This window comes from Orcinus orca, chromosome 11 (assembly GCF_937001465.1).
Source record: "Orcinus orca chromosome 11, mOrcOrc1.1, whole genome shotgun sequence".
In the NCBI taxonomy this organism is placed as follows: Eukaryota; Metazoa; Chordata; class Mammalia; order Artiodactyla; family Delphinidae; genus Orcinus; species Orcinus orca.
In genome coordinates this window covers 20,333,485-20,346,403 of record NC_064569.1, presented here as the reverse complement: position 1 = coordinate 20,346,403, position 12,919 = coordinate 20,333,485, and the positions used below count along the sequence as shown (strand labels likewise).

General features: G+C 36.9%; 2 protein-coding genes across 11 annotated transcripts in view; one reads left to right on the top strand and one right to left on the bottom strand.

Moving 5' to 3' along the window:
• The window catches only part of DNAI7 (dynein axonemal intermediate chain 7), a 73,911-nt gene extending 61,702 nt beyond the window's left edge, over window positions 1-12,209 (top strand). For 8 of the 9 annotated variants that reach the window (XM_033430228.2, XM_004270910.3, XM_049694196.1 and 5 more), the window contains 6 exons: window positions 1,164-1,324; window positions 3,807-3,963; window positions 6,763-6,977; window positions 8,375-8,542; window positions 10,505-10,618; window positions 11,670-12,209. In XM_033430228.2, the coding sequence (XP_033286119.1) occupies window positions 1,164-1,324; window positions 3,807-3,963; window positions 6,763-6,977; window positions 8,375-8,542; window positions 10,505-10,618; window positions 11,670-11,948 (1,094 nt within the window). In that variant the 3' untranslated portion in view covers window positions 11,949-12,209. The remainder of the gene's footprint in view (window positions 1-1,163; window positions 1,325-3,806; window positions 3,964-6,762; window positions 6,978-8,374; window positions 8,543-10,504; window positions 10,619-11,669) is intronic. The other variant, XM_049694195.1, reaches the window with a different exon arrangement.
• IRAG2 (inositol 1,4,5-triphosphate receptor associated 2) overlaps window positions 12,162-12,919 on the bottom strand; it is a 92,168-nt gene continuing 91,410 nt past the window's right edge. For both annotated transcript variants that reach the window (XM_012533439.3, XM_012533440.3), the window contains one exon: window positions 12,162-12,686. In XM_012533439.3, the coding sequence (XP_012388893.2) occupies window positions 12,443-12,686 (244 nt within the window). In that variant the 3' untranslated portion in view covers window positions 12,162-12,442. The remainder of the gene's footprint in view (window positions 12,687-12,919) is intronic.

Genomic DNA, 12,919 nt, shown 5'->3' with positions numbered 1-12,919 from the left:
AATTTTGGTGAAAGGTGGGAATGATGGTATGTGACATCAGATATCCCCTGATTGTGCACTGAGATTTATGAGATCATAGAATTTCCCTGTAAAATGTCTGAACACAAAGATTATCCAGTCCAGTTTCTTCACTTTCAAACCTCCATCCCTGTTTTTCTATAAGCTGGGCCTATTTTTGTTGAAAAAAAAAATTAGCTTTCATTTCATATATGGGCCAAAATTTATTTTTTTAACATTTTACTTCTTTCAGATTTTTAGCTCCATAATGTCCAATTTAAAAAAATTAATTTGTCAGTTATTAAATTTTGTGTTAAACCACTTTTGATCTTTTATAATGAAGGTTAGCAGGATATGCCACCCCAAAATCTGTCACTTTGGCATAAGAATTATTTTGAGCTGAAAACAATTTAAAAGATGCAAGAAAAGGTCCTTACCCTCCTCCTATTTGCCTAAAAGCAGGGCATAAACTTTCAAAAGTGTTTTTCCTCCCCTCTCTACTAGGAGGGACAAAGGTTAAAGGTTAATTGCCAGAGACAAGTTTAGACCCTATCAGCCTGGAGAGGGTGCCAGACGAATTTACATAACAGGCTTTATCTCTGCCCTTGGAAGCCTAAAACTGCTTTCCTTTGTCCTGTTATTTCTCCACAAATTTATTATTCTTTGTAGAAGATGCTATATAAGCCAGAGTTCTAAGCCACCTCTTTGAGTTACTAATTTTTCTCAGGGTATCTCCCATGTATACATGAGGTGTACATGTTAATAAACTCCTGCTCATTTTTCTCTTGTTAATCTGTCTTTTATTACAGGAGTCTCGGCCAAGAACTCAGAAGGGTAGCGGGAAAATTATTTTTCCTCCCATACAATAAACCATATTTTTAAAGTTTTTATGTTAATAGTAACACATCCTTATTGTATACAAATTCCTAAAACGTTAGTATATAAAATATAAACGGGGCCCTCCCCTGCACCCTAACATTACGCATGCCTATTCCCACTTTCAAGCTTAGCTTTGTGAATAGTTTTGAATCAACCACATTTTGAAAATGTTTAGCAGCTAAATAAAAACTTCATTTACCAGTATTAGAACATTTTCATTTTCCCGCTAAGAAAATACAGAAATGTTATGATCTGTTTAGAAACTGAACTAATCTGATGAATTTCAGCGCAGTTGTTGCTGTTAGAGAATGCCTCTGAAAAGCCATATTTCTTTGAAGAAAATGAGGTTGATTTATGCCAATTCACAGCTCTGGGTGGAGTGCACCACTTGGATATTTTGGAGCTTCCTCCACAGTGTAAACCGAGGAAGGGCTGGATGATTGTGGAAGTAGGTTAATTCTTGAATCAAAATTTATGAATAAAATAATTTCTCATGCTTTTACTTCATCTCAAACGATCTAAACATCTAATGAATTTAACCCTATTAAGCAAGCACAAAGGAAACAATGTAATTTTAAACTGTCTTGAATGTATACATTTGAATCAGATACTAAAGGAAAGGAATCTGAAATAATACGGATTTTAAAACTAGAATTCATACATGTTAACTTAATTGTAAACCTATAGCACTATGATTATATTGTGCCAATTTGGCCTTAATAATGACAGTCTATTTCAGAGGCTGGCAAGCTTTTTCTGTAAAGGACCAGATGGTAAATATTTTCAGCTTTGTGGGCCATACCAGCTCTGTCACAAATCCTCAACTCTGCCACTGTAACATTAAAACAGTCATATATAACTGAACGGGCATCGCTGTGTCCCAGTTAAACTTTATTTACAAAAACTGGTGGTGGGCTGGATTTCTCGGGGACCACAGTTGGTGGACTCTGGTCTAAATCAGTGGTTCCCAGCATGTGGTCCCTTGACCAGAAGCAGCAGAATCACTTGGCATCATCTGGGAATTTGCTAGAAATGCAAATTCATGGGCCCCACCTCAGTCCTACTGAATCAAAAACTCTGGAGGTGAGACCCAGCAGTCTGTGTTTTAGCAAAACACATCCCAAACTTTGAGAACCACTGGTCTGGATCTTTGATATACAAAGTGTGGTCTGTGAACCTGAAGCATCAGCATCACCTGGGAACTTGTTAGAAATGCATAATTTGGTGTTTCACCTCAGATCTACTTCATCTGCATTTTAACAGGACCCTAAGGTGATTCACATGCACATTAAAGTTTGAGAAGCACTGATCCAGGCAATGCCAATGCTGCTGAGGTACAGATAGCCCACAGGAGTAGTAAGGATACTGATGGTAGCAGTTGTTCATCATTTTTCAAGGAGTTTCTCACTTCTGTTTCAATAAGCAGTAACACTTGCACTAGCACTGGCTTGGTTTAACTTTTGGTGGCCTACATCCCAGATACACCCAGTTATGTTGTCATGGCCCCTTCCTCCTTCCTTTCTTTCTCTCCTGCCCTTCTTTTCTTTCTCCCTGCTCCCTCCCAACCCCCTCCCATCCCCATCTCTCTGCTCTAACACATCATGTACATAGATTGTCAGGCACTTCTCACCCACAATCCTATCCATTAAGGATCTTCATGCATTCTTGAATTAGAGACGTATTTCTCAATTTTTATTTTTTTTCCATTATCACCCCTCTAAGGAGTCTTTGTAGACATTTTTTTCCCAACTGCCCCCCAGCCCAAAATATTAATACCACAGATATACTGTGTATCTGCTTATATGCTATATGTGTATCTGTATTTTATACCTAAAAGAGTACAATTGTTTCATGACCCCCCTAAGCTAATTTTTACCCTCTTAGGGATGATATTGCTGTTCCTTTCCCCTTCTCCCCACAAATGAGAATGCAGTTATTAGGGTGAACGTGGGGAGATAATCTGGTCTGTAGCCACTTTGAAGAATCTACTTGAATCAACTTTCCCTACCTCAGGGATAATTGAAGGACAGGGAGGAGGCCAAGAAAGACACCCTTTGGTGGAGGTAGGCCTTCAAAACTCTTTATCCATAGGAAGGTCCCACCCTGAACTGGGAATTTCAAGGATTCATCCAAAGAATTGTTGTTCTTGAATTTTGGCAGGATATCCTGATACCACCACTCCAGGCTCCCAGTTTGAGCCCAAAATATCCTCCTTCACACCTGTTTTTCTCTCCTGCAACAAAGAGGCCTTCCTCCTTTTTTCCAAGTCCCTTTTTAATAATCTCACACGTGCCCTAGAAATTTTCCCCATCCAATTTTTCCCTCTATTTTGTAACTTTTTTTTTTTTTGCGGTACGTGGGCCCCCCACTGCTGTGACCTCTCCCGTTGTGGAGCACAGGCTCCGGACGCACAAGCTCAGCGGCCATGGCTCACGGGCCCAGCCGCTCTGCGGCATGTGGGATCTTCCCGGACCGGGGCACGAACCCGTGTCCCCTGCATCGGCAGGCGGAGTCTCAACCACTGCGCCACCAGGGAAGCCCTGTAGATCTATTTTTGACTTCGGGCACTTCTTGAAGTCATTTTGTAATCTTTGGCACATTAATTGATTTCTGTAAGTGCCAGTTATCCTCTCTGTTAAATATATGCCTTGTACAGTTACTTGGAGGGATAAAATGAATAGTTAAGTCCCAGCCAGCATAGAACCTGGCCCATAGGAGGGTTCTGAATTACATTCAAATGTCGTGATTTTTTTTTCCTCAAATCATTATCTTGAATTTTATTGTGACATTTTGTTAGTCAATCTATAGTTAAATGTGACCAAACTGCAGTGCTTATTTAAAATAACTGTATAGCTTATTCAGCAATATTTACATCTTTAACTGTTACCAGTCAGCTTCTAACTTGGTATTATTTTGGTCATTTTTAAAAGATACTCAAAGAAGGATTACAGAAATATACATATCCTCCAGAAACGGCAGAAGACTTTGAAACAGAAAACACTTTCCCACCCATAGAGGTCATGCTTCAGGTTCATGAGAACGTGATCTTTTTTGAGAATCCTATGGTTGCAAGGTGGGATGCTGAAGGTACGGCAATGTCTTAACCAGCTTTGATAATTATGTAATGAAAAGAGATACAATAATATAAATTCTTATATCAAATTAGGAAATGCAGCGTGTAAACTGAGTTTCTAATCTTACATATTTCTCTGCCAATTCTAGGGTCTTTGTTTTGTTTGCTCTTGATGGAAAAGAATAGGGATTGGAGTTTTTTATAACTATTAGTTGCTGAAGTGTTTATATCTGCCATATTCTCTGAGAAATGTCTTTATGTTTATACAATTACGTTTTAAAAAAGAAGGAAATGAACAAAAATATCAAGATAGCATAGCAAATCAAAAACAAACAAATGAAAACCCTACTCTCTCTTGAAATGGCCAAATAATTCACACTGGAGTGATTAAAATTTGATTATTTTAATGCTAATGATTTATAAGTTGCAAAGCTTATTACAGCCAGGTACTGAGGATGTGGAGTGGGCAAATGGGAAACCTGAGAAAGAGGAAAACTAGCCACTGTATGCCTCTTTATAACTTCTGACGAATCATGGGAAGTTATTGCTTATTCAAAGTGTTAAATAAATATCAATGAAATCAGAAGTACTAACAGAAATACAAGCTAATAATTCACCAGTCATTAGCAGATACCTTATTTGGGGTTGGCAGGCTAAACTTTGAAAGGCCTCGGTCTTGTGAATTAATGTATGCACATTTTGGGGCTCTTAGATGAAAGCTGAATAGCTTTGATTTTAGTGTAGGTGAATTATTCTACATCCATCTATTTACTTGTGAAAGGGTTTACATACTAGATGATAGGTTTAGAACAGATAAGATCACTAAAGCACAGAGCTATTAACTTTATTTAGTTAATGGGGGCAGAGAATTTAGAGAATATTTTGTACTTTAAACTTTTTCATGGTTGCTACACTACTCCATATTTTTGCTTGTATAGACATAGCCACAAGACATTATTTATTCTAGAAATAATTTATATATTAAAAACAGTATATTTTTATCAATACATTAAACCATAAAGTATATCAAAATGAACATTAGGTAATTTTTTCCTTTTATGTTGCTTTTAGAGGTTTCACTTTTCCTTTCCTTTAATGGTAATGTTCCTAAATATTTATCACATTAAAATTTATTCTTACTCAATTAGTATTAGACAAGGTAAATTATCCCACATGATTCAGGGAAATACAATATGTAAAAATTGACTCTAACTACAGTAATTATACGACAGTAATCTACAACTCCAGTAATTTTTAAACCATGGGGAAACTTTTTTTGCCAGGGAATACTAGAAAGTTGAAGAATTTATTTATAGGCAATACTTAATTTTTACGTTTAAAAATTAAAATAATTTTGTTAATGTAAAAACAAAAAGAGGAATTATAAAGAACTTAGTTTTCCAATATAATCGTATTTATTATATTGAATTTGAGACTCAAAAATAGTCAGTGAAACCCTCCATGTGAGAAGAGGAGAAAGCCAAGTGGGAATGAAGAGGGTGTTCTAGAAAGATAATGATTCATTCATTTGTTCCATAAATATGCTAAACAATAAGAAAGATAGAGATAAATGAGACATAGTTCCTTCTTCCAGGAGTTTTCAAAGTTGTAGGAGAGGCAGAGAGGGAAGATAATCATAATACAATGTAGTAAGGTGCTATATAATAGAAGTGCTAAGGAGCAGAACAGTGGCTGGGTCCCATCTGGAGAGTTACGGAAGGCTTCTCCTAGGGTGGAATATTGAACAGGTCCTTAAGAGACTAAGAGAACTTTCACATGTAAGTCTCATGTGGACATATGTCTTCATTCCTCTTGGGTATATCCCTAGGAGTGGAATTGCTGGGTTGAATGGTAAATTGATGCTTACCTATTTAAGAAACTTGCCAAATTGTATTTCAAAGTAGCTGTACCAGCAAGATACGAGGTTTCCCATTTCTCCACATCCTTGCCAACATTTGTTATTATCTGTTTTTTTGATTATAGCCACTCTAGTGGGTGTGAAATGGTAGTTTGTGGTTTTAATTTGTATTTCCCCAATGACCGGTAATGTTGAGCATCTTTTTTAATGTATTTACTATACATTTGTATATCTTCTTTGATGAAATGTTTATGCAAATCTTTTGCCCATTTTTAAGTTGGGTTGTGTTTTATTATTGAGTTGTAAGAGACACAGAATACCACCTATTATATGATTGTATTTAATGAAAAGTCCAGAAAAGGCAAATCTTTAGAGACAGGAAGTATATTAGTAGTTGCTTGGGGCTGGTGATGGGGATGGGAATTAACTATAAACGGACATAAGAGATCTTATTTGGAGGATAATAATGTTCTAAAACGGAATAAAACTGGGTGGTGATGATGGTCGTACAGCTCGATAAATTTACTAAAAATAATCGCATACTCAAGACAGGTGAATTTTAAAGTTGTTTAAAAAGAAAGATGAAGAGAGTTTCTCTAAGAGATAAAGGAAGAGTCCTCTAGGAAGAAAGAACGGCATGTGCAGAGGCTCAGAGGTATATGATGTTGTTGCAGAAGAAGAAAAAGTGTGGCTGGAAAGAGGTCTGAGAAGTGGCAAAGGAGGAAGCCGGAAATCAGAATCAGAGCTTCATTCTAAAGGTCTCACAGCTGTGCTGAGGAGTTTGGACTTGATCCTGTAGACAGGAAGAAACTCCCAGCAAAGCTGGCTTTTTGTGGAGATTCTATTCTAAATGTGAAAAATCAATTTATACATATTGCAGTTATGGGAGTGGTTTCATTCTTATTTTTGCAGAGGAAAAAATGGAACTAATGTCACATTCTTCCTAATTATAAAGGTAAACACTGGAAAACTGATGGCATCAGCAATGTATCTTACAAATCGGAAGACAGACTTATAACATTCAGCCTGGACACTTTTGGCCCTGTAACCTTGATTCAAGATGCTCATGTTAATATGCCATACCAGTCATGGGAGCTAAGACCACTTGATGTGAATAAAGTACTTCTGACTGTGACTACAGTATTTACTGAGATTCAAATACAAATTAAGGTAAACTGCTGTTATAGCAAGTCATGTCAAAGAGCTAAATCTGTTTGATGACTGTAAGTGTGTCAAAGCAATCAATCACTGCTGATTTACATATTGAAATGTGTCTTTTATAAATCTATTTACAATATACCTTGAACTGTAATTTCTAAATGAAATATAAATTAAATAGATAGATAGGAGATAGCATGTAATAAGTAAAGTACAAATTTGTACCCTAAAGTTACTAGGAATAGAACAATTGGTGAAGATATAAGCCTGGTTGCAGTATGACTTTCAGAGTTTTTGATCCACTCTAAAGAGGCTTCCTGATCTTATCACCTAGCCATTTGAAATCCCTTTTGAGTGCCTCCATTGCTCGTCACTCAGAAATTACACAAAAAGTAGATTTAGTGGTTGCCTGAGGCTGAGGGTGGGAATGAGGATTAACTGTAAATGGACATAAGGGATTTTATTGGAGGAATGAAAATGCTGTAAAACTGATTTATGGTGATAGTTGCACCACTCAGTAAAGTTACCCAAAAAAATCACTGGACTGTGCACTTGGGTGAATTTTATGATATGTAAGATACACCTCATGAAAGTTGTTTTAAAAAGAGAGAGAGAGAGAAAAAAAGAGGTAACCTGAAATTCCTTATGACTGTGGCAGGAAGGCTAGAATATCATCAAATTTGGCTTTTAAAGTCAGATGAGAGATGTGAACTCTGTACACCTTCAAATTGCCACTTTGCAGACATTTTTTAAAATAAATAAATTTATTTATTTATTTACTGTGGCCATGCTGGGTCTTCATTGAGGCAGTTTCAGTAGTTTGGTGCACAGGCTCTCTAGTTGCAGCACGTGGGCTCTAGAGCATGAGGGCTCAGTAGTTGCAGCATGTGGGATCTTAGTTCCCTGACCAGGGATTGAACCCGGGACCCCTGCACTGGGAGCATGAAGTCTTAACCACTGGACCACCAGGGAAGTCCCGCCACTTTGCAAACTTTAAAACTGGATAATAATTTTGCATTCTTACGTTAAAATTTTATTATATATGTATAAAAAATTATGATCCTTAAAAGTTGCAACATGATTGCTGTCAAATAGCTATTATATATCAATATGAACACATGTAGTATTCTTAGATCATAATTTATAAAGTAGGAGACCTGAGAGATCCTTCAGTTCAGTCCCTGGATTGCTCAGATGAGCCCAAGAAGAGTTGATAAACTGCTTAAGGTAACGTGGAGACTTTGCAGAGGAGCTTTTGGGTCAGGCCTAAAACATATCTGTCCTGCATTCTTTTTAATATAGGATTTTGTTTTAATAGTGTAAAGAACCTAACAGCTGGACCTAGAATGATAATGAGGTAATAGTTTCTTTAACTTGTATAAGCGCTTCTTTTTTCTTATTGAAACTAGGAAAACCTCTGCATGTTAGCGTCAATCAAACTAAATAACAAAAAGCATTCCTCTATTTTGGAAGAAAAGTGGATGACTCCTGTTTCTTTCATTATTGCTTTGAAAGAAGCTGGACTGAATATCTTCCCTACTGGACACTCTCACTTTTATGTTGTTATAAACTATAAGGTAAGAATGAATCTTTCCAAATTTAATGTGCTGGACATTTAGAATGTTAGCAAGTATTAAATTTTATATAAATCTTAAGGTACACCAATGGTTTTCTATATTCACTTATATAAGATTATAGTTAGAAAGGAAGGAATAAATAGCATGACCAGAAATCCAGGGTTCTCTCAAATTTAATAATCTATTGTATGATCTTCATAATGACACATGGAGCGTAACCACAGCTGGTCAGTTTAGTGCAAAGGTAGAGTCTGAGCAACTTCGCATTTCCTATGCTTTCTTTCTCCTTCCAGACTGGATACATGTAAGATTTCTTAAAAGAGTAAATGACTCAGCAGTTTCCCAAATATGATAAGTCAGGCAAAATTAGACATACAAGGACCACCAAACCCACTTCCTTCTATTTCTCGACAGAGCCTCCCTGTTTACGTACAGCTTCATATGACACATAAGTTTAGTTAAATGAGATCCTTCCATGTTAAACTGCGAGCTCCTTGAGGGGGGTGGCCGTTTCTTAATCAGCTTTGATTCTTCTAGCACCAAGCCTATTCCTAGAATACAACAGATGTTTAGCAAATATTTATGATGCATGAATGAAGACAGAGTGGCTTCTAATCATGAAAGGTGTTTTGGGCAGAAGAGTTCTATACTCAAGAACAAGTTTATAATATACCAGAAAATGGCAATATAGGTAGACACAACATTTGAAAATAATCCTGTCAATAAGAGTGCATACATTATATGCGTAGGGAAAAAAAAACAACCTTAGTTTTAGTAACTCAAATTGCCAGTTACTCTACAAATGCTGAATGTCATATACTAGTCATCTTTTCAGAATATTATACTCAAGACTTTTTTTTTTCTGAACACCTATATTCTAGACATTGTTTTAGATGCTTAGGAAACAGTGAATAAAACACAGGTCCCTGCCCTTGTGGAGCTTACATTCTAGTTGAGGGAGGCAAAAATAAACAACAAACATAATAAACAAAATTATCTTATATGTCAAAAGGTGCTAAGTGGTATGGAAAAGGAAAGTTACAATACCAAATAGGGTGTAGGGGGAGAGGGGTTCAATAAGGAGACAAGATTTGAGCAACGCTTCAAGGTGGGGAATTTAGCCAAGTTGATATCTCTGGAAGGATATCAGCTTCCAGGTGGAGAGAAGACCTGGGGAAAGAGCCCAGAGGGTGTGGCCTGATGTGTTTGAGGATGGGAGGGACAGCAAGGAGGCCGGGGTGCCGAGAGAGCAAAGGGAGAAGAACAGGGGATAAGGTCAGAGAGATAATGGGGTGTATGGGGGATGTCAGACCACAGAGGCCCTTGTGGAGCATTGTTAGGACTTTGGATTCTACTCTGAAAAGGGAAGCCATTGCCCCGTTTTGAGAAAGAAGTCATGTAATCTTACATTTTATTTTATTTTTTTAATATTTGAATTTTAATTTATTTTTTAATAGTTTTTTAAAATTTTTATTGGATTATAGTTGATTTACAATGTTGTGTTTCTGCTCTACAGCAAAGTGAGTCAGTTATACATATATACATATATTCACTCTTTTTTAGATTCTTTTTCCATATAGGCCATTACAGAGTATTGAGTAGAGTTCCCTGTGCTGTACAGTAGGTCCTTATTAGTTATCTATTTTATATATAGTAGTATGTATATGTCAATCCCAATCTCCCAGTTTATCCTCCCCCACTTTTCCTCCCTTGTTAACCATAATTTTGTTTTCTACATCTGTGATTCTATTTCTGTTTGGTAAGTAAGTTCATTTGTACCATTTTTTTAGATTCCACTTATAAGTGATATCATATGATACTTGTCTTCTCTGTCTGATTAACTTCAGCTGACTTACATTTAAATGGATCTGTGTTGAGACCAGACCAGACTGTAGGGGGCCAAGGATGGAAGGGAGACTAGAGAGGCTCTATGATCAACTCTATTTGTTTGTATATTGACAGCTTCCTTTGGTAGAAGTGAAAGCTTATCGACAAATGGCCCTGTTAAGTTCTGCTTTTGCGTTTGGTTGGAGCAAGTGGAATACAGTATGCAATTCTGACAAAGTTGTATTTCAGGTATAGTATGCAAAAACCCCATTAAACTATTTTGTGCTCCAAAAGAAGAAGATACTCAAAAGCTAAATGAATGTAGACCATGGTTTCTCCTTTTAAAAAGGTGAAAAAGATTAACATTCAAAATGGAGTTTTACAACTTCATTTTCTTTAATAATTTTGTCAAAAATATAAAACCAGGGCTTCCCTGGTGGCGCAGTGGTTGAGAGTCCGCCTGCCGATGCAGGGGACGCAGGTTCGTGCCCCGGTCCGGGAAGATCCCGCATGCCGCAGAGCGGCTGGGCCCGTGAGCTATGGCCGCTGAGCCTGCGCGTCCAGAGCCTGTGCTCCGCAACAGGAGAGGCCACAACAGTGAGACGCCCAAGTACCGCACAAAAAAAATAAATAAATAAAACCAAACGATGTGAAGGTTATACTTTCATTGTCCATTATGGTATCAAATGCTCTTGATTTCAGGCTTAGAGACCTTATCTCTCTTTACATCAACTGAAGAACAAATGTCAGCCTTTCACGTGAGTATATCATCTATGATTCACAGACTTTCTCCTCTGAGAGGGTTAGGCCTCCAGTTTAACTTTCTGGCACATTTCCTACTGCCTGATAAAGAATGTATCTTATCAAATTCTACACGATGACTGATGAATATTTTAGCATAAATGAGCCACCATATTTATTTATCTTGTTTATTGTGTGTTTCTCCTATTACAATATAAGCTCCTTGAAGACAAGGTTTTTATTGTTGCAGTTGTTACTTATTAATACGTTTAGTTATTTTTTCTTTGTTGTTTGTTGTTTTATCCCCAGCACCTAGAAGAGTACCTGACACTTGAAGCCATTCAATAAATATTTTTAAGGAATTAATACATTTTGATAAGTTCCATAAACACCAAGATATAAACAGTTTCATGCTTTAAAAAAAATGGGACATTAAGACTGTTTCTTTTTATCTTAGCAATTCAGGGAACTCAACTGAGCCCTTCAAATAAAATACTCTACTGTCAAAATACCCAATAAAAGAGGAACTATTAACATATTTTTCTTTCTTTTTCTTTAGGTGAGGGAACACCTTCCTAAAGAAGAACCCATTCAGAATCCTAATTGGACCCTTTTAATGTTTAATGGTGACAGGGCACAAAGCCTCAAAATCAATGAATCCAGTGATGCATTCTCTGAAGCCCTTAAAGAAGAAACTGAGTTTCATTCTACTTTATATCACATGGTTAAGGATTTTGCTTCTAAAGAAGCAATGAAGAAAGTTAGGTGTTCCAGCTGCCAGTTTGTTGACTCTGTATGCCACATGCTACTCTCAACTAGATTACTCAGCTATTCTTAATCCCCACTGATAAAATTTTATTCAGTATGAAGAATGAAGCAACTTGGAGAAAAATCCGGTATTTCTACAATAAAGTGTAATGAGTGGATATATGCCAAATAGGCTGTTAAAAATGATCTAATCAGCATTTTACACTCAAATTTTACTTTCTAAGAATTAGGGTTTTTTTCCTTATGCATATGTGACCTACTGAGACTTCCAACATTCACTGTATGAAAATTTGAATGGTTCTTTATTTCAATAAATTTTAACAAACAATAATATCTCCTCCTCAAAAAGCTCATTAAAAAAATCATATAGGTGGGCTTCCTCCCCATTGTATTTTAGTTAGGAAGGTAATCACAAAAAGAGGGAATATAAAATATCTTACAGTCATTCTGAGAACCTCTGGTTCCATGCTATAATTTCCCAGCTAAAAGCTACTAATTTACAAAGTTCAGATACTGAAACTTTAAAAATCAAGATTAGCATTAGCACATTAGGATGTGCTGCAGTCACACTGGCGGTGGCCCATTGTGTTGGAGTCTGGTAAATGGCCACAAGATATGTTCTAGAGACATCCAGGAGTCCCCGTCCTGTGTGGGAGCAGCATCCACAGACTTCTGGAAAAATCGGCCTGTGAAGAAGCTCATCAATGCCGCGAATAGTACAATGAACGCGACAGAAAGCCAGAGTGCCTTACTGGCCTCTCTGATGGAAGTCTTGAGATTTGTTGCCCAGGAAGCTATTGTGTTACAACTACAAGGAAAACACAAAGTCAGCATGTGGTAATCACAATAATCTGTTATTAGAAACACTCCTTTTGTCAACAATAATCAAGTCATGCGTCTGCCCTGCATAATTCCACCAACACCCCCTCATAATAAGCTACATAGTATGATCTAGCCTCTTGGCTTTGGCCACAATCTGCTCCCCACACCCCTTATAATTTTTAGAATTAAAGAAATGATGTGCTAAGGTAAGAATCTGAA